This window comes from Echeneis naucrates, chromosome 17, assembly GCF_900963305.1.
Source record: "Echeneis naucrates chromosome 17, fEcheNa1.1, whole genome shotgun sequence".
Lineage (NCBI taxonomy): Eukaryota > Metazoa > Chordata > Actinopteri > Carangiformes > Echeneidae > Echeneis > Echeneis naucrates.
In genome coordinates this window covers 14,115,367-14,140,262 of record NC_042527.1, presented here as the reverse complement: position 1 = coordinate 14,140,262, position 24,896 = coordinate 14,115,367, and the positions used below count along the sequence as shown (strand labels likewise).

The 24,896-nt window shown below is 38.2% G+C and overlaps 1 protein-coding gene across 1 annotated transcript in view; it reads left to right on the top strand.

Annotated features, from left to right (window-relative positions):
• The first annotated feature begins 5,793 nt into the window (after window positions 1-5,793).
• st18 (ST18 C2H2C-type zinc finger transcription factor) overlaps window positions 5,794-24,896 on the top strand; it is a 38,373-nt gene continuing 19,270 nt past the window's right edge. Inside the window, exons 1-2 of the mRNA XM_029525087.1 lie at window positions 5,794-5,921; window positions 23,819-23,934. Coding sequence (XP_029380947.1) covers window positions 5,828-5,921; window positions 23,819-23,934 — 210 coding nt within the window. The 5' untranslated portion in view covers window positions 5,794-5,827. The remainder of the gene's footprint in view (window positions 5,922-23,818; window positions 23,935-24,896) is intronic.

The following is a 24,896-nucleotide window of genomic DNA, read 5'->3' as shown; positions in this document are numbered from 1 at the left end:
CAGTCCCAGATCTTGCCCTTTGTTACTGATATCTCCTGCATTTGAAGATAATACACAAGTTGTATTTGATTTTCAAATATCTCTGACACTACACTAGATAGACGGAGCTGCAAATAAACAAGCATTATTTCTCGAGAAAATATATGCATGAACTTCAAATGATGGATAAATGAAAATAAATAGGAAAGCCTTAACATAACATTTATATTTTCAAAATCTAAATAGGACGAGTGTGTTGAGGAAGAGCCAAGAGGCATTAAGGCTGAAACTGCAAACCAAGGAGTAAATCGACTTAATGCCATCACATTTCCACCCTATTCATGCCTAAGAAAAGGGTTAGGGAAAGAGATTAGGTTATATATCTGCTGTCAGGGACTGAAGAGACCAAGTAGAGAACTTCACCTAAACAGAATGATGATCAAACAGACATGCTTTAACAGACATGCTTCATAATCTCATCCGTTATTGTCCTCTCTCTGCTTTGACTACAGGTTCAGTAGAAAATCTTAGACAGGGGCAGATTAAATGTGTGATGAAATGTCTGAGAAATATGTGAGGATGCGCAATATAAGGATGGTTGATTTTCTACCCACATGACGAACATAATCACTATTAGTAACACATATCCACATAAATATGATAATTCAAAATTTAAACACATTTATTGGGTTCATATTGGAAATCATCAACATCTGATGGCATAGTTTTATGGATAATTACCGCCATGGAGATAATGCAGCATATGAAAGGAAAGCTTTGAGGCTTCGCCACTCTCTGGGAGGAGAGTGCGTAGGTTTAGTTGTGCATCTGAGCTGTGCCCAAAAGGCAAATATGTGGAAAGTTTGGTGACGAGCATCCAGGCGTGTGGTTAACAAGATTGCATCTGGTGAGCAGAAAGTGTAGGATATAGCTTAACTATGTATTTAAAGGGCAAATTATTTTCACATTAAGTTCAATGCCATCCGTAATCCTCCCAAATATAGATAGAAGTATTTCATTTTCAGTACAAAATAATTATTCAAATACCCTATAGTGCAAATCCCATTAATTTAGTGCATGACACAGTTTTTGATTTTCTACCACAAAACAAAATGGAAAAGAATCCAGTAAACATTAAAATCTGTTGTCTTATTTTGGTAATCTGGCTGCTTACTGACAAGTAAATAATCAATACAAATAGTTCTGAAGTGTCTGAAAATAGACAGGCGATTTAAACTGTAACTAACAGCCATGCATTTTCCAGCTGCAGTGCAGTGTTGAGGAAATGACACCAGCTTTGATGGGTTGTATAGCTTTTGAGATGAGCCTCTTTATGCCGCTTGCAGTTCCATTATGGCTTTGTTCGAAAGCTTGTTTACCTGCTGATAACATACACTGGTGGATTCAGGAGCACCGATCCAAAATCTGCTGCCAAAGTCACTCAAGTCTCATTGTACTGCAGGAGGGGAAGAATGAAATGTTTATGCGGAGGGGAATGCAAATGCTAAATGTGAAATCAAACTATGGGACCAATAAGGGATCAGAATAACTTTGCCAGGTTTTATTTTTAGCCCAGTCGCAATGCTAGCTTTGTGGAACACTCCTCAGTTTAGCCTCTGTGCATCTGTGTGCTTAGGTTTTACTCAGTGGAGAAATGCTGTTCCAATTTAACAAAAATGTTCAAGCTGTAGATGTCTATTTTTCAGATGAAGTGCAGAGAATTTAATCTGATTCAATCATGCTTCGTGTCACTTTAATTAAGATGAAAATGACCTACCTGGTTGAGGAAAATACCTGAATATGGTGCTGTTTGTCTGGTATAATATTCAGTATCAAATAACTAGGAGATCAAAAACTGTTAATCAGATCTCATCGTTGTACATCACTTGAATATTTTTGGATTTCACTATCAGAAAAGCTATGGTCTCGGGTCAAAGGAATAGCCCCTTGGTTTGCATATTAAAGAGGCTTTGCTAGACCTCTGTTAGCCATGCATCCCCATGCAGGCAGGTCTCCAGGGGGCCAGCAGGGCCCCACAGACGGGCAACTAGGGGGCCAGGTGACCCTGTCTCTGAGGTTAGCAGGAAACACTAAAGAGGGATGGGCAGGGAGCTGAGGAGCCACTGAGTGCGAGTGTGCAAGGCTGGTGATGGCAGCTGTCAATGGTTTGGAAGGAGAAGCAGACAGATTGTGCGTTCTGTTGGTGCAGCCAGTTCGCCACCTGGCAGGCTTTTCCTTGTTAGAACTTCTTGCTGTTTCTGTTCTCATCAGAGAAATGTTTTTCCTCTTATCCTCTGTGTTCAGAGGAAGTTAAATTTGTCAAAATGTTTAAAGATGTTTAGCGAAATGCAATTGTTTAAAGAATGCTGTGTGCATTCTACAGAATTGCTGCCGGTCTCGTTAGTAATCAAATTCAGTAGAAATGCTATTTGTGAATGCAAACCCTGTTTTGGATGATGAAATACTAATTAAATTATGTTTACTACACACAATATTAGAGACTGTGGAGGTATGCCTTGTGAGTGTTGACCTTGTACTACATTATTTAGCTGTGTTCTTCGAGAAAGGGGGTATGCTTTAAGAGGTAGGATTTGCTTATAAAAAATAATCTGTAACTTTCAAATCCCATCATAGCCGTAAACACTGCTCCATGTTGTTCAGTTGTTAAGAAAAAATGCAAACGTAAACCATGAACAGCTTAAAAGTACATTTAAAAATCAAATTTGGCAGTCAGTCCTTGTTCCAACAGGATTAAAAAAAAGTCTTTCATTTGATATAAATATATGCAAAGAGAGTGGTGTGGTGATCTGGGTGCCAGAGGTGGCGCTTTACTCTGGATATTCTGGCTTGGGCCTGTAAGGGACATAAATTAACATGAATTAACACATGCATGCAATAAGAAAATAATTAATTCAAGTTATCAGTCACCTCTTCCATTCCAGGAATCTGATTGACAAGATAAAGTAATGTGCAAACTGCTTTTCAAAGCTAACAGCCTGGAGCACCCCTCCTATTAGTTAGTCATTCCCTCAGTATCACACCCGGAATCTGTCATTTCACAATTTTCTCCTATAATGCATATGTGCCGCTCTCACCACTCCACTAAAGCAACTGCCATCTAACAAGTTGACACAGAGAATGATACAATTCACGTCCAGTATTCAGTTCCATATACAGCAAGCATCTGAGGCAGACGGGTCAAGAATATGGTACATTCTGTTCTCTCTCTCAAAAATTGCATTTCCCTGCTGGATAAAGCTACACCTAGGATGAGGTTTTAGGATTAAAACTCAGCATGTAATGATTGCATTCATGAAATTATGCAACATTTCATTCCTCCCTTAAGACCGTCGTCTTCCCACAAACCTTAAGATGCATTATGTCTTCTATGCGACAGATGAAGCGGAGAGTAGATAGTAATAATAATAATTAAATAACAATTAAAAGTCAGCTTTGAGGAACTATTTGTGTTTTCATGAGAGATAACACCTGCACTGATATCAAGTCAGTCTTTCCAGTAGAAGGTAAAATTTTCCAAAGGTTTTCCTAAATTTACTGATCTGGCCTCAGCTCAGTTTCAGGATGCACCTTTTGTTTATCCAGCCAGTTATTTACTATTCAGAGGAAGCTGATGCCATCTGACCTGTGACTGCTCTTCTCACCTGATTGAGCCAAACTTTGAGATGTCTGTCCCCGTAGACGCAGAAACAGCTCTAATTTTGACAGCAACGACGGACGAGATGAAGATTAAACCTGCAGCTCAGCAACTTTTGGAAAGTTGGTGAGTTTAGCATCGTCACGTTTTTAGCATCTCTGCTACGTTGGCTAGCATAGCCCGAGAGTGCTATGGCAACTGATAATAATAATAATAATAATAATAATAATAATAATAATAATAATATGTATTTTTTCATGAAATGTTTTGAAGATAAGGCTCAGGCTCTATCTCTTTTGCATGTTCCACTGTCCCTTTAGCTTTATTTATCTATAGTTAGGACGCCAGCATGTTATCCAAGCTAGGTCGACAGTTGTTTGCCATGGTAAGCTAGTTAGCATCAGACTAAATACAAATATTATACAATATAAAATATCTGTCTTAAAGTATATTAATAGGATGAATGCTTTATTTCATGGAGGTTTTGATCACTGTTGAACTGTTTCCTTTATCAGGAAGTGATGCCACAGCTCAAAAGGGTGAATGCATTATAATTATAATTTTAATTGTTATTGTTATTATGTATAAGCATTCCTTTACTTTGCTGAAAGTGTTTGCTGACATGTTTTTTTTTTTTTTTGAAGTATAACCATAAAGGCCGAAGTAAAGCGAGCTTTGAATGAAAAAGCCCAGTTTACCAAATTTGGGGTAGAAAATGTGGGGGGGATGTCTAAAGGAAGATGGAGTGCACAAAAGTAGTTCTGTTGCCTGAGTGTGGTGACAGCCGGTCCCAGTCCCTGCAGGCCCTCACCGAGCACTGTGCACGCCTGACGGGAAACTGACTGCAGCTCAGGACATGGCCTTGTTTGTTCACAGCACCCCCCCCCCACCCCCCTTCTCTCTCTCTGAAAAGAGTTATGCTGTGTGTTTTGAATGGACAGCGTTTTTCTTTGTGTGCTTGATCAAAACAGAGGGCAAAGTTAGTCAGCAAGTTGCATAGCTTCTGCATTCTGATTCTTCAAGCCTCTTTTGTATGAAGTTTCGCACTATGTTTTACACTGTGTTTGACCTGAATGGCGTGCTGGAGGTAGGAGAATTTCTTTTTTTTTTTTTTTTTTAACAAGCTACAAAATAGAAAGGGGTAGAATGTAATTTTGCACTAAGTTATTACTCAATGGTGTTTTTGTGATAGAACCAAACAAGTAAAATGGTCATATGGGGTTAAAAACTCCGCTGTAATACACAAAATGACAGAGTGCAGTGTTACTGAAATATTTATATGCTTTTATCTGATCTATTTCCTAACCACAAGGTATTTGCCTGTGAATCCCTGGCACTTTTGATATTACCTGAAGGCAAATGGTATATAGATTTATACAAGTTATTTACAACAACAGCCAAGCCATTCCTCTGGAAACTAGGCTGCAGATCAAAGGATTGTTTTGATCTCTACTTAGCATATTTGTTTAACCTAGCCAGTGATTCTGAAAAGTGCACAAGCTTTTCGGTGATATGCAGAGCACCCTTTATCCGTCTTTTTCTTCTGTTAGCTCTGGATTTAAGTACTTTCTGTATTTAGGAGACAACTGGATTTGCCAGCTTTTGAAATTTAGTTGCCCACTGCTAGCAGTCTTGGCACTCAGAAATAGATAACTAGGTATGTTCCACTGCTAATCCTGATCGGCCTTGTAATAGTATTTGCGGACTGTACAGCACTCAATTAGGGCATAATGTGCTATTTTTATTTCCTTTAAGTTGGATTAAATGTGAAAATGTGTTTGGGTCTTTTTTTTCAGTTTCCATCTACCATTTATTGTGTATGTACTCTGCAAAGTATTGTTTTATACTGTTTCAATTAGTAGCACTCTCTCAACACAGGACTGCAAAATGTCAGGAGAAAAACAATGTCCAAACGCTCTCTAAAAAAGATGCCAGGGCAATCAGGAAATTTTCTGGAATGCTTAAGAGAATGCATATGCACACAATGCCCTAATTCTCTCTTACTTTGGGTTTGGGAAAGATGAGCACAGGTTTACTGAGAGCCAAAAAAGGGGGCAGATGGCTCACAAGAGGGATAAACCTGGGAAGTCATGCTGTAAATGTGTTTTACAGAAAACAATGAAAGGAGCGGACAAAGCGATTGTGGCAAAGTCCTTTGGAAAATGGAAAAGCAGCTCTCTAAGGTCCAGGACCATGGAGAAGCCGGATGAGCCGTCCGAGGAGAGTAAGGAGAAGTGCCCATCCAAGTGCACCTGTGAAGCCCCCCAACTCGGAAAGAAACCAGTTGGTAAAAGTACTTTATTTTCTTATTTCAAGTATATTCATACTTTTGTGTCTCTCAGTCTATTCTTCTTGTGGCAATTTTAATTATTACTGTGGTGACTTGTTTTTTTTTTGGGGGGGGTTTGTTTTTGTTTTTTTGTTTTTTTTTTTTTCCATTTGACTCTGTGGCCTGCCATATCCGGTGAACAAACAAACCACATTGTTGGGCAGGAGAATTCCTTTTGAGGGAAAGTGTGTCTCCGATGATATAGTGTTGCCAGAAAAAGACAAAGCAAAAAATAGCAAACACAAAAACAGTCACAGGTGCATGGGAAAAAGAGAGAACCGAGTGAATGGTCACTGCGGTCCCCAGGAGGTCTTTCAGTGTTAGCCAGTGCGGTGGGTGGACTTCTGACAAGGACGTTGGTTCGCAGCCAGGTGGAGTGTGTAACTGAGAATGCTCCTGTTTATTCTTTTCACATGCTAATGTGGCTCCTATGTGACTTTAATGCGGCAAAACTTTTTCTTGGAGTTAACATTTTTGTTGTTGCAATACATGCTCTTGTATCACAGTGGTGGGCTGATTCAAAGGCACCACATTCTTTTATATAAGTCTGAGAACGTGCCAGGGATAGAGATATATACTAACCACCGAGTACATAAATACAGACTGCTGGAATATTTTCAGTACATACAGGTACAAAAATATGGCTTTTAAATTAATGAACGAGGCAAAAAACACGAACGGGTCACATTCTGTGTTAGAGGCATGTTTGTCAGAGTTATATCTTCTACAATGACAGTGTAGAATTAAACCAGCGCTGTACAGTAAAGATGCCAGTTTTGATCCATCGGTGTTTAAGTGGAGATTAGTATGTAAAAAAACAACACGTTCTAACAAGTATGTACTGTTGATGATCATTTTATCTCATCGAACATTTGGCTCTTATCTTTTTTGCAGCCTATTCGTTGTGTAAAATGCTGACTACAGTGCAATATCTTACATTGGAGCATTTTTATGATTCCAAAAAACTGAAATTGGGCTTCTCACAGTCTGTATTGATCGACGCATTAGCTCTAAGCAAATGCACCCCTATGTGGACAAAGTGAGAACAGTGGGGTTTATGGATGAAACACATAGACCAAGCAGTTCTCAAAGGAGCATCGTTTCTCTTTACTACTATTTCTAATATGCTACCTCTCATGTTATTATAATGGGGTATCAGTACTGAAGTAAATATACACTTAAAGATATCGCAGCTTTCATTAGAAGTTTATAAGCCAACCTAATGTCTAATTCAGCAGCACAAAAGAGCAATATGGCCTCACGCTATGGGTCTTTCCATACCTTGTAATGTACAATCTGTAAATAGCTTCAAAAGCATTGCATCTGCCATCTGCACTTCTAGGAACTCTTCTGCATAACCATTAAAACAAGCTGTCTCAGAGGACATCATTCGTATTTCAGCCTCAACCCTGAATTACTGTGTGTTCATTATAATTATAAGGGAGGAGTGTTGCCAGGCTAGCCTGCAGAATGCCAGGTGCACACTTCCATAATCTACCATTTTAAACAACTCAGAGCATTAACAACAGTATCTATGTGCTATTCAGCTATTAGTTCACTTTGGCTTTCGTGCTCACACTCACATCAGTCATCTGAACATTTTGTGCCACAACAGACATACAAGAAAAAAGTGCAATACTTTGTAGTGTTCCATTTTCCTAAGCCTGCTTAGGTTATGTGACTGAGCCATGCTGCTGTGTGAAATTTTATCCCGATACTGGCACTGTATCCTTGTGAGGGAGTCTTGTAAAATAGGTTTACTTAGCGCCTTTGCTGGCATTTTCCGAAGATAGCAAATGCACAAACACTGTCCATGATCGGATTAACCGTTCTACAAAATGATGTAACTCTTTGTCTTTTTTGTGTGGCATAGGTTTCTCTGCTTAAGTTTAGTGGTCATCCACAAGAGAATAGGAACATTTGAAATCCAGTCACATCCTTATAATCCATATATTACAAATAAAATAGATGACAGCCTTGTTTAATCATAGCCTTTTGTCTCACAAATGTCACATGTAACTGCCCAGAGTGATTCACTCAACCACAAATTCGCAAAATTCTTTTCAGATACTGCCTCAAACTGAGCAACAACAATTCTTAATTAACATAAGTCCTAATTTGAAAGGCATTTAATTTTGAACTTTGCCTGATGTTCCTCTGTGGTGTTGAGGCACAGGATTTAAATTCCATGTGATAAGTGTGAAAGATTTTTTAAGCATCCATATACAGTATAAAGTATGCTATGCCAAGTACACTGAGTACATGAATTTGCACCTGAGGACATATAGCTATACATCCAGAGTCACAAGGTGTGTCAAGACAAAATGTTAATTACACAATTTATGACATAAATCAGTTGAAATATCTCCCTGGATGTCACTTATTTACATTTTAATTACTACTATTACTTATTCTTATTTTTGGGATGTGACCATAGCAAGCCCAATTCCTCCCCTACACTAGAAAGGAGCAAATGACTGTTTTCCACTGGAGGTTTAGATGCTTGTTTATCACTTTTAAATACCATCATCTTTGCTGAAATCCCCTCTCAAAAGAACCTTTCACTTGCTGGAATAAATTCAAATTAAAATTTAAATCCCTCTTTGCATTTCTTCTGCCTTTTTTAAAATAGCTGCCTCCTTTTAGAAAGCTGTTTATGTAGTGATCTGTTCATAATCCAGTTTGTTTCTCAACAGCGAAAAACACAGAAATCGTATTATCACTATCTTGGAGAGATGATGCGAGAAATCAGGAAGTATAAATGTCTGGATCTGTGGAAGTTTTCAAAGTTGTAAAGCTGAAGAATGTGGCAAAAACCTTTCAGTAAAGTAGTCTGTAAAACTCTGATTTGACTTGCAAATATATATAAGTATGAAGTCCATTGTGTCATGGTAACTCAAAAACATTTCACCTACCTTTGGAAAAGCTAGTGTGAAGACAGACAATATGTGCTCAGTCAACAAATGCATGTTTCAAACAACATGCAGAGTGTATTTGTCATATACCGCAATTAGATGTCTCATCAGAAATGTTGATGTGTGTCACATAAAGCTAATGATGTGAGATTTGGAAGATTAACCTTTGGCACTGTAGTTGACAAAGCATGTAGATCTCTGGAAACAGCTTTTTCAAATCTTAAGAGGTGCTCACCTTCTATTATACTGAGAAAAACAATATCTAATCAGAAATGTAACAAATATAAACAGAAACAGCAGACATTTACATGCAATGACTTTTGATAATAACGGATTTCAGAGGTAAAATGAAGCAGAAGAGGCCATAGGGAATTTTAATTTGCTGAAGCGAGATTGGATTTATTGTTTGGAAACAAATTATAATTGTGTCTCCTGAAAGTTAACCAAGATCTAAACAAAAGGAAATCAATGACCCACCCCCATTAATCACTCAAAACCGGCTACTTGTGCTGAAGAAACTTACTTCATAATCAATTTCTTTGTTTTGCTCGAAGGGCATTTGCATTTTAGTTCATGTCAGCAAGCTTCCTGTATCTGGCGCAATCAGAAATTGTAAGCCATCCACATTAATGGATTTTTTTTTTTCCTTCTGTTTATTCAAGTGCATATTGCTTATTATGCAAACTGCCCTACAAATAGTTTAAAGACAGAAAAAATTGCTGTTGAGTGGCAGATTTAACTTTTCTGGGGCTTGTTGTTTCTACCAGTGTCATAATAAATAGGATACATTATCTAAGACAGTTCTCTTTTAGTTTCAATGAAAATAACCAATATCTGCTCCTTAGAATCTTGCAATTGAGCACCCATGGGACTTCTTAGGCCAGACAGAAATGTGTCCTGTTAGTTGTGTCTAGACATACTATTACAGCCACCAAGGTCATTATCAAAGCATGCATTATACACACCTGTTACCATTGTTTAGATGCTCGTTTTGGCTGAACATCCAAGCTCCTATCTTGCCATTTATAGGCGTGTCTGCCTCATTGTCTGCCTGCCTGAGTAGAAAAGATGGGCAGGGACCCCCAGAGAGGCCCAGATTTGGACCTAACCTCTCAATGACACATCACAATGAGTCCTCTGCCCATGAACTACAAACACATCGACTGACCAGTCAACAATTGATTTCTTAGATGTAAGCAATCAGATGCTTCAATTTGAGGGCTGTGTATGCTTCTCATTTTTACTGATAAAGTGGATTCGAGTTTTCTATTAAAGGTTTTCTGCTGAAAAGCTCAGACATTAACTGACTAATCAAGCAGTGACATATGTAACATTACTAAAGTCAGGAACCAGTTACTGCTGATAAATGAATAATGTGTTTTTTTTTTACTGATAACGTTAATAATTGTGTCCAAAAATATATAATTAAATCATGAATCATCATTCAATGGACCCAGGTGGTTTTTACCAATTATCAACAAACTTTTGTTTTGTGTGTTTTCCACCACAGAAGACCATGTTTGGTCACATCTTTTAAGCCCATATGCTCGGTCCCGTATAGTCCTTTTATTTGTTTTGGAGGACTACCTGAAACAACAAATTGAATGTGGACAAAGTCGTCGTTCTATAGTTGTTAGTTGAAGGCAGAGACTGAAAACATCCTATATTTGTCCATAAAATATTTCAAATGTTATTGAAGTGTCTTCAAAGGCCACTGAATAAACATGGTTGCCCACTGTCACACAGAAATCACCCCAAAGGGGATTGCAGGGAAGTAATCTAATCATTTCTTTTAACTGAGACACTATGACACACAGTGTAGATAATGATCCCCATGAAAAATTTACTATTTTTTCGAAAGAATATTCCCTGTCTTCAAACATTAACATAAAGATAGTTCTACATCCTGGAGCCATATCAACAACACGTACTTATGTTTGGTTCATCGTATTTGCATATGCAAATAATTTTTTAAAAAATTTAATTCAGTCCTTTTATGTGACTTTCTGTGATGAACAAGCGGCATCAAGTGGTTGCACAATGAGGGTTCGGCACCACCAAGAAGAAGCGTTTGTGCCATTTTAGACCAAGCTTAAAGCATTATAGCTGAAATTAACCACAGTTTAATATAGATTTTTTCACGTCTATCACATTCAATGGCACAGTGTGAATATGTATTGTTGTTTTGCTGTACGGGCTGCCATACAAAATTAGTCACGTTGCTTTGTTAAAATAACTGGGCGGGGTGTAGAGTGAGGGGGTTTGTTGAAGTTTACTGCTGACATTTTGATCCTGCAGTGCATTAGAAGAATTCAGTTAAACATATTTGTGTAGGTTTCACAGGAGGAAGGTATAGTGCTCAAAACAACAGGGTGTTGTGACACTTCACTTTGCTTACATAATTTGCAGCAGAATGCAAAAAGCTTTTAGACACAGATGTGACCCATTGTAATACCTTTCTAAATGCAATCAAACACTTTCTACAAATATGAGCAGGACTTTTTAAATGTGAACCCTTGTTTGACATGTAATTTTGTCCAACCCACTCCCCTTTCATTTCTCCATCAGCTCTCTCCAGTTATGCCCACATTTTCAGTCGATGAAATAGCTTGACAAAACACTAGTTTTTAGTTTTCTATGCTGACTCCGAGTGAGGTCTCTCTCTCTCTCTCTCTCTCTTTTTTTTTTTAATTCAAAATCCGAACAGATGTTAGAACCCAAAAATAAATAAATAAATAAATATTGTTACATTTTGTAACGATGTTGCAGTGTTATTTTCAACATGCTTGCTCACAATTTGTCAAGATTGAGTTACATGAGTTGATTCCATTTGTTTTTCCACCCACCAATACCGACGTTTAGTTCAAGACATGAAATAATCATCCCTAGAACAAGCTTGTAGTATCCTCTCAGCAAGATTGTCTGCATCAGAAAGCAAAGTACATGTTACTTGATAAAATGGTTAGACAAATGAGTCTTTACTTTCATGTTTTTTATCATGATATGAATATTATTATCAGGCAGAAATGCTGAAAAGCCGGGAAACGTAGCAGGTCTGCTCTCTTTGTATGTCTCTTTCACTGTGTACCATCAATTGGCTCTTGAAGACAGTTGAAATTAGACTTTCAAATGAGGCATTAAACAAGGTGATGGTCAACTGCCAAACCTTAAGTAATGATATTCTCCATCCTCAAGTCCCCAGCCTTGCATAACCAGATGCACAAATCACAGAAAAAAGAACTGAAAATACATTATTATTACATATTGTGTTCACACGTCAGTCTCCAGGGACCTGGGGGGACATCACCAAGAGATAAGCGTGTTTGGGTGGCCCCTACCATCAGCTGGGGAAGGGCTACGCTTGGATCTTGAAGGGGGCCCCTCATGGGTATCACTTATTTTAAATCCTGAGCCACACCATCCCACCTCCCTCTTTTGCCCCCCTCGCCCCAGGCTCCACCCAGAAGTGTGGTTGCCTTTGTCATTGTAATCTGGCCCTGTTTGCTAAACGCTTCCACTGTTTACTCTCTGCTATGGGGGCTTGTATGAACAGGAGTCAGCAGGACGCAGGGTGACATCACTTTGGCTAGGGGGGGTGTTTGAAAAGCTGCATTTGTGATTTTCTCTGGGCCCCTTTCTTCTTTTATTCTTCCTCGTCTCTATCCAGGCCTGTCGAACGCATGAGCTAACCCAGGAGGCTAACATGGCCTACAGGGAGGAATTACACCTAATTACTTGAATAACTGCTAGGCAGCAGCCTTCCGTAGTCACCAAAAATCATTTCCAGGTCTCTGCCTTTTACTGATAGCCAGACTTCTTGTGACAGAAAACCCTGGACAAAGCGTTCACGTAGAAATGGGCCAAGAGAAATGAACCAGACTGACAGGTAGAACCATTAAAATGGGGGGAAATCAAATTAACAGACAAGGATTTCATATCATCTATTTTTGTTGTTGCCGTAGCGATAAAGTCGCAGACATTGAAACTGGTCTGTTGAGCCATTGTTATCATCCCTGGCCATCTGCTGCTGAGGAGTGACATTCCCTCTCATTTGCATGATGAGTGATGTATGAGGAGCTTGGGAGGGCATATGCCCTGGTCTTGTGACAAAGCAAGTGAAAGTTTTTTTAAAAGAACACATAGAATGAGGATCAATATATGAATAAGGCTGGATGAAGGAGTTAAAAAAAAAAGAAGCACTAAATCACCTGTGATTGTGTACGTGTGTAAATGTGTGGATGTGTGTTTGCCTGCATGTATGTTGCATCTTCACTGAGCGCACACAAATCTGTGGTGCATGTGTCTGTGTGAGTGTTCACACGCGCATGAGTAGAGGGTAGTGCGCATCTGCCTTCTTGTGTGCCTGTTTGTGTGTTTTGCGGATGTGGGAGTAGCGCGAGGAGGGGGGTTGGTGGCTGTTGATGTGCAAATGTGCATCATGTTGAAGGGCTGTGAATGGGGAGGTGTGACGTAAAAAGGGACCCGAACGCAGGTGCTTATCTCGAGGCTGTCAAAGGCACAGTATGTCATATTCCTGGGGACTACCTTTCAAAGCCACAGCACCAGCTCAGCTATCAAGAAACTGGGAGAAAATCAAACTTTTTGGATCACAGCACTAGGTTGGTGTCAAAGTTCTTTTTATTTAATATACTGTCGGATGGTCAGCATTTATCATCACTGATGCTCTGTATAGCATATGTGAACGACAAGTCTTTTAGCTCCTGCTGTTAGATGCTGTCATATGGAATTCAAAACAGAAGCTGAAATGTGCAAGTGTTAGAAACTTACTTAGACGTGCACTCAGATTATACTCAGCTGCTAACCGTGTGTTTTCTGTATCTAACATGATAAACAATGTGAAATAGATTTTTGCTGGCATTTATTCTGAATGATGTCAGGAGGTGTTTAGAATATTTTCTTCTCCGCTGATGATCGTTGTTTGCTTGACACAAATCAGTGTTCTTAAAATCTTTGCTGGGAGCTGAGTGTAGCTTCTGTCCAGGTTTCAGACAGACAGTTTGAGAGGAGATTAAATGGCTCAAACTGGTTTGTTTTTTTGTTGGTTTTTTTTTTGAGATGCATGACCTATTTTTGATCATCCAGATAACATGTGATACTGTCTACCTAGATTAAATTCACAGCATTTGTGTGGAGTATAAGCTTGTCTCAGAAGAACACATGTTTGTATTGTGTGCAGGGACAAAGCATTGTCAGGTTGCCTGTGGTTTTGACAGTGACAGCTGTACATACAAGACCACTGAGCCTAATGCACTTAAACATTGACTCTGTGTCCCAGAAACATATTTGAACAGTCAGTGAAGTATTTTATTGCATCCTGTTTTTGCTTTATGTAATTTCCATTGTAATTCCAGACTAAAGTTTGAAATCTACATGCTAATGTTGAGTGTGGAAGCAAAATAATTTACATTTCAGCTTTTATTTCATACTCCACTGGCAAGTCTAAGATTTGAACAAAGTCAGTGCGTTCAAATCATCACATTCTTTCCTAAATTTCTCAAATTATTGTAACTGTGGAAAAGCTGTAAGCTAATTCAACTAATGCTGACGTGTTATTGCAGTAATACAGATGACCAATAACTTTTATGTTATATGTGGGCAAGTTCCAGGTTTGAACAAATGTTGTGGGGTTAAAGCACTCAACAGTCTCCAGAGCAACTATTGATTTAGGAGGATTGATGCTGTTTGGAGAAGTTCATCATTTACCAGTAACTTGCCACACATAAAAGGCTCAAATCTGCTCATATGACCCAACTTTTAACCTGATTTTGAACAGCAGGTTTTTTTTTTTGTTTTTGTTTTTTTTAAACAAGTGATTAGGCCGAGGTTAGAGGATGTACTTTTAGTCCCCCTGATGTTATCACAACTTTCATGCCATTTTAGATTTTCCTCTTTATTCTTTTGAACAACAATAAACACGCAATATTGCCTGGAGTCAAAAATATCTGTGCAAAGGAATAACATCTCTCCCTGCTATATCTATTCCCATGTCTTTCAGAGCTATTACGCTCTCTGATTAAGGTGTTAAATCATTTTTAGCTTCAGAGAAATTCCATGGAAAATCTGGAAAATTTTCAGGGGTAAAATAAATTGAAATGCCAGTTGTCATTCTGCCTGTTCGCCTCCATTTAATCATAACTTCATCAGCTTATTTCAGTCAACTCGCATCTCCTAATAAACATGAAAAGAGCAGAGAAGGACATTAGATAACACCGAATTGTGTAACTGTGCCACATGATGATAATCCCTGAAAAAGTTTGGAAGTCATTTAGAAATGGTAACTGATGAAGGCAGGAGACATTAGCGAGGTCACAAAGTTACCGCTCAACGTTTTAATTACAATAGCAGTACAGGCAGTGGATGTGTGGTGAAGCAGTGATAAGTAAGAGGCATTATTCCTCCCTGCTCCACACCCTCCTCTTCAAAGGACAGGGACGATAGTTGCTACACAACACATATATGGTAACTTCTGCTCGCCTCCAGGAACTGTCCATGGTCCCTGATGCCCAACAAAACTAGATTCCCAAACTTATTTAAGTATTTGCTTTACACACTGAACATCTGCTGGAAATTTAGATTTTTTAAATTAGTTATTTGTAAAATAAATTAAAATAAACTTAGTAAACTGTGAGATGTTTTTTTTTTTTATCGTCGTAACATGTTTTAATTTTGAAGTAAATTGCCGTCGGATGTACACAATGTAATGTAGACAATAATATTGAATCCAAAAGCTCAACGTGCATGTTAATCTTAAAAAAAAAAAAAAAAAGAAATTAAAACACACACTTTGTGTTACCTGTTTTTGCCCTAGTCAAACTTCAGTTAGTTAATCCATGAAAATGAATTATGTGGATTTAATTCAACAAGGTCTCAGAAATGATCCATCTGCTGTTGAGCAGCTGGTGAAAGGATAAATGTAATTAATTACTTAACTTTTGAACAGTATTCCAGGAAAAAACTGTGCTGTTCATGTGTCCTACTGGAAAAAATGTAAAGCAGCAATGTAAACAATTCAAATCCAAATCCAAATGTATTTGTTTATACTCTTAGACACGTCTTAAAAAATATTTCCACACACCCTGTAGCATTGTCGAAAATTGGTGTATATCGTGTAAATGTCTAATCCATATAATGCAAAGAGTTTGTAAAAATGGAAATATAGAATTTAAAAATAATGTTTGTAATAAACTAAAATTTTAAATCATCCTATTATGAATTTAATGTTAATGTATTCAAAAGTATATAGAAGTCCAACTGTAATCCTCATTTTAACATTGATGCAGGATTACACTTAAATTTTGAGCATTTTTTTCTGGTTGTTTCTTTCTAAGAAACAACCCTTAAAAGTAGTCATTTCATGATTATGATTCAATTTTAAAATCTTAGTTAAATATGAGAGTTTTGTGTAATGTCAGTCATATTTACTATCTTGGTGCTACTTTAAAGAAAAATTATGTAAAATGTTAACAAGGTTAAATGGGGGGGGGTTCAACAACAGAAAAAGCCTTTTAGTGAATAGTTATATTTGTCTGACAGGGCAAGACTATGAAATGTTCCCAATTAATATTACATGGGATTTTTTTCCGCCTTTCTTTTTTCTAAATATATTTCAGAATTTACCTTGATTGTAATGTACCTCATTGGCTGTGGTTTTGTTTGTTGGCCTAACTATAAAGGATCTGCTTATACCCTTGTGGGTTGGGAAGAATTAGGATTTATGAATTTATTTCCTCTGTTGTATTGTTTAAACAGCTTTGGTTTAGTTTTGATCCCTTCCTCTTGCCTTTGAGGCTGTTCCACGGTGTCAGCTGTTGACTGATAGTAAGAGAACTGCCTCACAGTGTGAATGAAAGAAAACTAGCGGTTGGTAAACACTGATAAGGGATAAATAGAAAGCGGTCAGGCAGAGATAGTTCTGTGGGAGCCCAGATTGTGTGCGGTCTGTTAAAATGAGATTCTGAGCCTGTCCTTTTTATTCTTCCTCCCCTCCCCTCCCCTCCCTTCCCCTGTGCGGCGTTTGTCTGGAAAATCTCCAGTGACCCGGCTCGGCAGTCCCAGGCTGCAGTATTCTCTTTTTGTATTTGTTTTGTCTTCTAACAAGGGTCAAGTTGGCCAATAGACATGTCCCTGATGCTTATAGACAGCTGTCATGACTTCAAGTACTTAGAATAGTTACATTTCACAAGGATTCATGGTTCTGCACCAAAATGCACAACAGCAAGAGATTTGTGAAAAAAAGGAAAAATCTTCAAAATATGTACACTTTTAGTTTTTTTTATACATACGTTGAGAAGTTGTCAGCACATAATTTGCTTCCACAATTCCTGATTTTTAACAAGGTGGATAGGAGCACTTCTGAACATCCATCCATCCTTTTCTTCATATACGCTCAAAATATAAACCGTCAGGCCTGAATATATATGTATATGTATTTCACCGTGTTATATTAATTACAGTCACATAATTACATATTTACACTCTCATTATGGCAGACCCTGAGGAATATAAATCTCAGTTCTCAATTAAAATCACTCTAAGTGACTGTTTTATTCAATTCTTTTTAGGAGCAGTCTGTTCCTTGCAGTAGTTGTAGTAAAGATTTTTTTTTTTCTTCTTTTTTTTCTGGGTGAATATCTTTTGTGTGATTAAAAAGACCTTCAGAGGTCTTACCTTGAGGATCACCATGTGGTGTATTTACACAGAAAATAATTCAGCCCATTGTAGCCCAGCAGCTAATGAGATTGGTTGTTAAGTGAATGACACAAAGACTACAAAAAAAAGAGAGAAAAAAAAAAAAGCTTAGCGTTTCGGGTGAATATCACAATGTCCCTGCACACACACACCAACCAAAGACGCTCTCTCAGCAGCGAGACTCTGGACTACCCTCTACCCCACCTCGATATCCTTCTGCTCCGTCTCCTCTCCGATGACACTATGAGATTCACGACAAAGGCTAAAAGGGGCATGGTAAGTCGAGCTGGTGATTCTGCCCTGTCGGACATGTTAACATGAGTACATTTAGACGTAGGAGACAAGTGATTCTGTCTGTCTGTGTGAGGATGTGCTGTGCTGTAAAAGCCTCAGGCTCAGATAAGTTGATTCATAGAAGGGTCAGTAACATTGATGCTGTTTTGTGTGACTCAGAAGCAGCTCACCACACTTGACCATTCTTAACTCTGGCAGTGCTACTCAAACTTTTCTTGCCATTTCTTCCTCTAAGCCACATTCTTGCCTTGTACTTAAATTTTATCTCCGTATTGGAGCTTGGGCTTGCCTTTTTTCCACATAACTGTACTTTTTTTTTTTGAGTCTGTCAGTTAATGGTTTTGTTAATATCCTGAGTAATGCTTGACTTGTTGATTTATAACAATTTATCTCAAAAGCACTGAAATTTCTCATAAAGAAATTTCTCATAAATCATGACAGCAAGAGATGGCTAACATCTAGACTCAGTTTGTATCGATTGCTGGGCTGTTTAGTAACTCTCTTAAAAGTGAATGAATAATGTTTTGACACAATTGTGCACATTGTGAACACTGTGCAGATATCTTGTATCTTTGATCTCTGGATAGTGGCACTGGCGCATCAATGGCGACTGCTGTAATACAAAAATTTAAGTGCATTAGCTTATCATGCTCTACTGTCAGGCTGGAAAGTGGGTTAAAGTCCATTGCGTATATTAAACCCTGGACTTAAGTCAAATTTACATTTTGCTAAAGATTACTCCTTTTATTGATGCATATAATCATATTCATGGACCATCTGCTGATTTGGCAAGCATGGATCAAACTCACAAAACAGCCCTGCTAACCTTTTAAGTACAAAATAGTCTGGCTTAACTCTGCTAGCCCAGAAGTGTGTGCCCATGCATGTGTGTGTGTGTGAGTGTGGGAGATTGTATGGATATTGGATAATACTTAATTTAGATCCTCCAGGCTGCTCATGCCATATTTTATTTTATCATGATCGCTTTGGTATCGGAGCAGGGCTTGTGTTTGAACAACTGAGCAAATAATGTTTGTCTGACAATAAGCAAAGCAAAATCTCTGTTTAAGGAATCTGATTAAACTCTTGACCACAGCGTGCAGCTCTGAGTTTATATCCGTCACCATGGTTACGAGGATTTCACAATGCAACAATGCACATTTCCACCTGGCTGTGAATGGCTTGATGGGCTTCACCTCTTGAGTGTACTAAAACACTACCTAAGGCTTTTCTGGGTCTTCTAATAACTGATTTAGTCCTGAACTATCTCCCATTGCGTGTTTCACAGAAATAGAATTCACTATTGGGCATCCTTATTGCATGAAATACTTATGTTCAGCTCATTCCAAACAAAGCTTACGCAGATTGAGAATTCATATGCCAGAGGTAAATCCGAGTTAACACGGATTTATACTGGCATGAGTTAAAGGACTAGAGTTTGTAATCCAGGTGGCCAAGGGATTTTAACATACAGTGGCAAAAATCACTTAAAACTCCCCCAACATCCTGAGCCACAGAGCTCAGTAAGCAGACAGATTGTTCAGAATTGATGACAGCACAGCTACATCGGAGCTGGACTCTGTGTTTGTGTGTGTGCATGTATGTGTAACCGTGTGTTTGTGTGTACGCACGTATGCTTGTGTTTGTGTGTGCGCATATGTGAACATGTTTGCTTCCTATATATACTCAATTAGTACTAAAGGGGCTGTTTAGACTAAGACCTTGACAGATTGGTATTATTTTCCTTTAACAGGGTAGGGGAGCTGTATAGGGAATACTACCTTCTATCTGCATAAACATCAGTGGCATAAATAAAAAGACAGCAACCTCAATTTCAGTAACCACTGACTCGTAAGGAAATCGATCAAAGTCCCTATAATATCAAAATAATTGATCTTTTAATAGCTTGATCATCACACCCTAGACATGAAAAACATTGGGTGTCAAACAGAGGTGTGTGCGTCCATATTTATATGGGTTAACATGTGTGTGTGTTTACGCGCACATGTGCACATGTGTGTGGAGGACAGAGGAGCAGAGATAGAGTGGAGTTGTTTAATGACAGGAACAGCTGACTCATTTAGAGAGAGCAGTGAAAGGTAATTAACCCTGGGAAAACTACAGCTGCCATGCGAGCTGTTCACTTCAGCGCAATCTGATTAGGAATCACTGGTCGAGTCCCTGACTCCTTTCAGACACCGTGTGTTTGAGGTAAACTTTTCCCTTTGCCCTGGAGAGCCCCAGAGCGCTGGAGACCTGCCTTTTGAGACGGGGGATTAGCTGGAACGGTTACTACGTTTCTCCAAATTGCAGACCACCTGGTAGCATTCATGCAACCTCCTCCATGAAAGGGCCTCCTTGGGCAGGAACAATGAGCAGGATTACTCTGCTCATTGTTACACCAAGGCTAGAACTTCTTTTTCCCCAAACACCTGTCCCCAAATTAGACAGATTTGAAAAACCATCTTCATGACAAAATTCAAAGATTCAAACTAACATGAGAGTGGTTTAGCAAAATGGAGACTTGCTGATGGATGAATTGTCTGCTGTGTCATTTATTATGCTATTGATGCATAGTGTAGTGTAAGAACATACAAATTTTATTTGACTCAATATTTTGGTATTCTTAATTGGATTGAAATTCACAAATAAAATAACATATCATCTAGGCCCCTTTCATACGATAAGAGAACTAAAAGCTCCAGAAATTTGGTCAAAAACAGAAATTGGCTCTTTGATGTCAGAAGAAACAATCTGGACTTGGTGCCTCTGTGTGGTCCTGCTCCAGATGAACTCAATTTAGAGGGAAGGCTTTGTGATGACTTTGGAAAGCGATTACAAGATTCATAAATCACCTCGGCAAAGGTGTCACCATCTGACTCTTTTATGGGACTCTTGCGAACTCCATCCAATAACAAGTTTCCCCTGTAGTTATGCCATCATAACAAATCATTGAAGCGATAGTAGCTAGCCAGGCTCCTAATTGTCTGTTAAGAATTCTGTGAGCTGTGTTCTTTTATTGAAGCATCTCTGTCTTGGAGAAGTGATAAGATGCCAATACGCTCCTCTATAAAAGTACTCTTTGGCAAAAGGCACAAACACTTTGCTTGGCCGTCAGGGTAGCTGTGAGGCTGTTATATCTGAAATCGCAGTTGACTTCAAGATTTTTGAAAGTGTCTGCGTGAATCCAGAAACCTCCATCAGACGGAGGAATGCTCATAAATTGCCGGCAGAATTATTTTATTTCAATTATAGTATATAGTTTATTCTTACACATGCTTATACATATATGCATGTAAAAATAGCAATTTCAAGCCAAATATTTTCACTTTATTATGATCCTTGAGTTGTGTAATGTAAATATGTGAAGAAATACAAATAATTCAATGGATTTAATAATTTTAAAAAAGACCTTTTCATATGACGCAGCAAATTATCAAGTGCTGTGAAATATTGATTCAGCGTCAGTTTTATTCTGTAAAAAAAGAAAAAAAAATGAAAACAAGAAAAGCTCTTTCATGCCAAGTTAAAGCTATAAATTTGACTTCTTTAGACCTCTTTCATCCCCTCCCCCTCCTTTAAAATCCCTCAGCCACTATTCTGTTGTCCAGCTGGTACTTTGGGACAGGGCGCCTGATGGTCCCCTCACCATCTCACAAAAAAAGACAAGAAAGAAAAGTTGTTTATTTAAATACTCTTTGATCTTTAAACAGAGCTTAATTTACTCACCATGGAATCATTTGCATCTCAGTGAAAAATGGAAAAAGAACTCACCTGTGTACATTTTTACCTGCTGTCAACAGAGTAGGTGTGAACAGTGTTCAGGCAGGTGTATTACTGCCGGCACACCTTTTCGTTTCAGCTAGACTGTAAAAGTAGCCAACTCCCCTCCCAGGTCAACCCTACTATGGGGTAAATAGAAATTGTGATCAGTTTGCTGTATACTTAGACATTCATTACAAGGAAATATGAAAGTAAAAGGTGCTATCTCCTGCCGTTTGGTCTTTATTGTACATAAACAGAATACACTTAGCATGTAAAATTAATGTGAAAATTATTCCCGGGGTAAACTATAAACACAGAAGTTACCCCGCACATTTACCCTTTTTTTCTCCTTCCCCTAGATCAGAGTGTAATTGCCAGTAATCAGGTCTGTTTGCTGCTGATAAAACCACTCTGAATGCGAGGAACCCTCTTTGTGTGATGACTCAATTATGCCAGAAGTGGCTCATCAAACCTGGCCCATCAGCTGCTTTAATAAATAAGGAGGAAAACTTGCTGCAGGCGCATTATAATTCCATTCATTCCATAATTAAATCCATTCCAGTTTTAACCCTTCACTCAGTGTGCTTCTGGAAGAGGAAACAAAAACAAGGAGAGAGACAGAGGAGGGGGTTGGGGGGGCTACACACCAGACAGTGACCTTGCACAGAGCACCCATCCGTTCCCTATAATTCAAAATGATACCGTTGAAGAAAGGTTAAGAGAAAAAGGCTCATGGAGAAAAGGATGGGAATCAGTTAAGTCACAGCCTCTGTTTTTTATGTATGCATTGTTTCCACACACAGCCTTAGACAGTAATTATATTAAAAGAGTAATCTAATCATAACAGTTGGTTGGTTGAGTGTGCAGCACTGACATTTTGAAATCTTATTTTGTGTAATCTCATTTGCCTCTATCATCTCGCCTGTACAACCTATCTAAAGGAAATAATAAAAAGTAAATAATGTAATTAATTTTATGGTCTCCAGAATCTTACTTTGTTACTCTGGCCTGGTTTATTGGTTTCAAGATGAGGCATCAGCACAGAGTTTTTCACTCCATCACAATAATGTCTGTGTTAATTACATGAGAGCATCCCAAGTGCATGGATAAGCTGGGAACAAGGGGGCACAAAGACTCAAGGTCAGTGATGAATATCCACAGCAGCTGCACAGTATTAATAAGGCATTATATGAAAATAATAATAATAGCATCACTTTCAGCAAAATACGAGAGCATGGTTAAAGTAATGTCAGGAGCTTGGTTGTTTTACAGATATTTCCCCTCCATCTTCTCATCTTGGATCCAGCCTTTCCGATAATGGTGTGAGGCGGTGGTTATTCATGATTGCTGGACTGGGAAGGTCTCTCTCTTTTTCTACCCCCAGTCACAGCCCATTCTCTCCTCTGTGGTGGGAATGCTGGCAGATGGGGTTAGGGGGGAATGGGCTGGGCTCAAGGACACCTAGCAGCCAGATTAACACATAGAAAATTTCATAGACCCTCAGCATCAGGCTTCCTCCTTTCCCCCTGAGAAATCTGCCCCAGACGTAGGGAAATAGTCCTCTGAGAAGCATTATCTGTGTTGGTCTTGGGGTTTGTGTATGTGCGTTTATGGGTGGGGTGAGGGGGGTGCATAAATATGATTCAGCAGATGACAAACCAGCTCAAATAGTAGTGAGTCTTTTTTCATATGCTAATGAGACAGAGTGAATACCCCTCCCTCACTCACTCCCTCCTCTTTTTTCACCCAGTTTTGTTTTTCAAGGGAAATGCTCTGTGAGCTATAATTAAGACGATTTTTTTCCAAAGCTAACAGAAATAAATAATTCCATAATAAGATCTGTGAAGTGAAGAGGCTTAATGTACTCATTGTGTTCATCCTTGTTTTCCCTCTTGGATGTTTTGTATTAATTAGAACCAAGCAATTTGATCTCTGTCAAGCAATCAATTTGCATTGTGCTCCTTATTCCATGTGAGGTATTAATATGCTCTTTCCACCTTTATCTGGCTTCCTTTTTTCAAACATGCCCACAAGAACATAAAATATTCCTCTAAGAAATTTTAAAAACTGACTGAGAGACATACTGTTGATTTCCTATCTTAAAAGTAAATAAATTTCATCCTGTGAGATTAAAGTATACATGTTTTTGTGTTTGGTGTTGTTCTGTTATAGATAATGAATTACACGATCACCTCTTAAGAGATAAGACGTGTGAAAGCATCAACCAGGGCGGACAGTGTGGGTCTGGCATCTTATCCTACAGAACGCTTGGAAACCTACAGTCAAAGGTAAATAATATGACACAGATAAAACTCATAATTCTTAATACAAGGTGGAAAAATAACTCTTTTGGGGAACACCAAAAAAAAAATAAATCCCTGGAGATCAGTTATTGCGTTAACAGTGTTTTTGATAAGTAGCATAGTAAGTGGTGGAGAGTCAATGCTCTTTTGACCAGAGTGATCACAAACAGTGACATTGTTTTTAACTTATGCAGAGCTGTGGGAAGCTGGCAGATAATATAGTACTCTTTAAATAGTGTTTCTGAGTCTGCTTTCTCGGTAGCCTTTAGATGTCAGGGTGTCTCTGTTACAAACATTTTAGTAGAAATTCAAGTGAAATATTTATTCTGTACGTTTTGTGAAAGTCTATTAGGTTTAAATAGTTCATTACAACTCTTTAAAATATGACTTTTTTTAAATTAGACATTGTTATTATTGCATGTTAAGTTTTGATTGTTTCTGACATTAATGTAAATAAATGGCTTCCTGAGGGGAAAGGAAAGCACTTTCTAAATCTAAAAACACTGCTATGCTTTAGAAAATACTCAACAGCGATATGAAGTTAAAATGTTTTGTGGTGAAACATGCAAAAACACTTGTATCACACTTAAAAATTCCATTCTTTGTCCTTAATTCTATGTATAATCTTTTGTAAAAGTGATCTGCCAACAAATCATTTCTTTAGAAAATGTATTATGTTATTCCGCAAAATATAATGCCAGTCACAAACTAAGATAATATAAAAACAGCAGTATATTCATAATGAACTGTCGTACTAATCATAATATATACATATATATATATATATCTTCTAACATATAACATGAATATTTTATATAATTACAATTGTTGATCGTTATCTGTTTTGATAACATCCATAAATGGGTAGCCACGGGAGGAGATATGGTTGCTGCCAAACAGATTTGTACACTTATATCTGTTTTAAACATGTGTTGTTACGTTCCAGC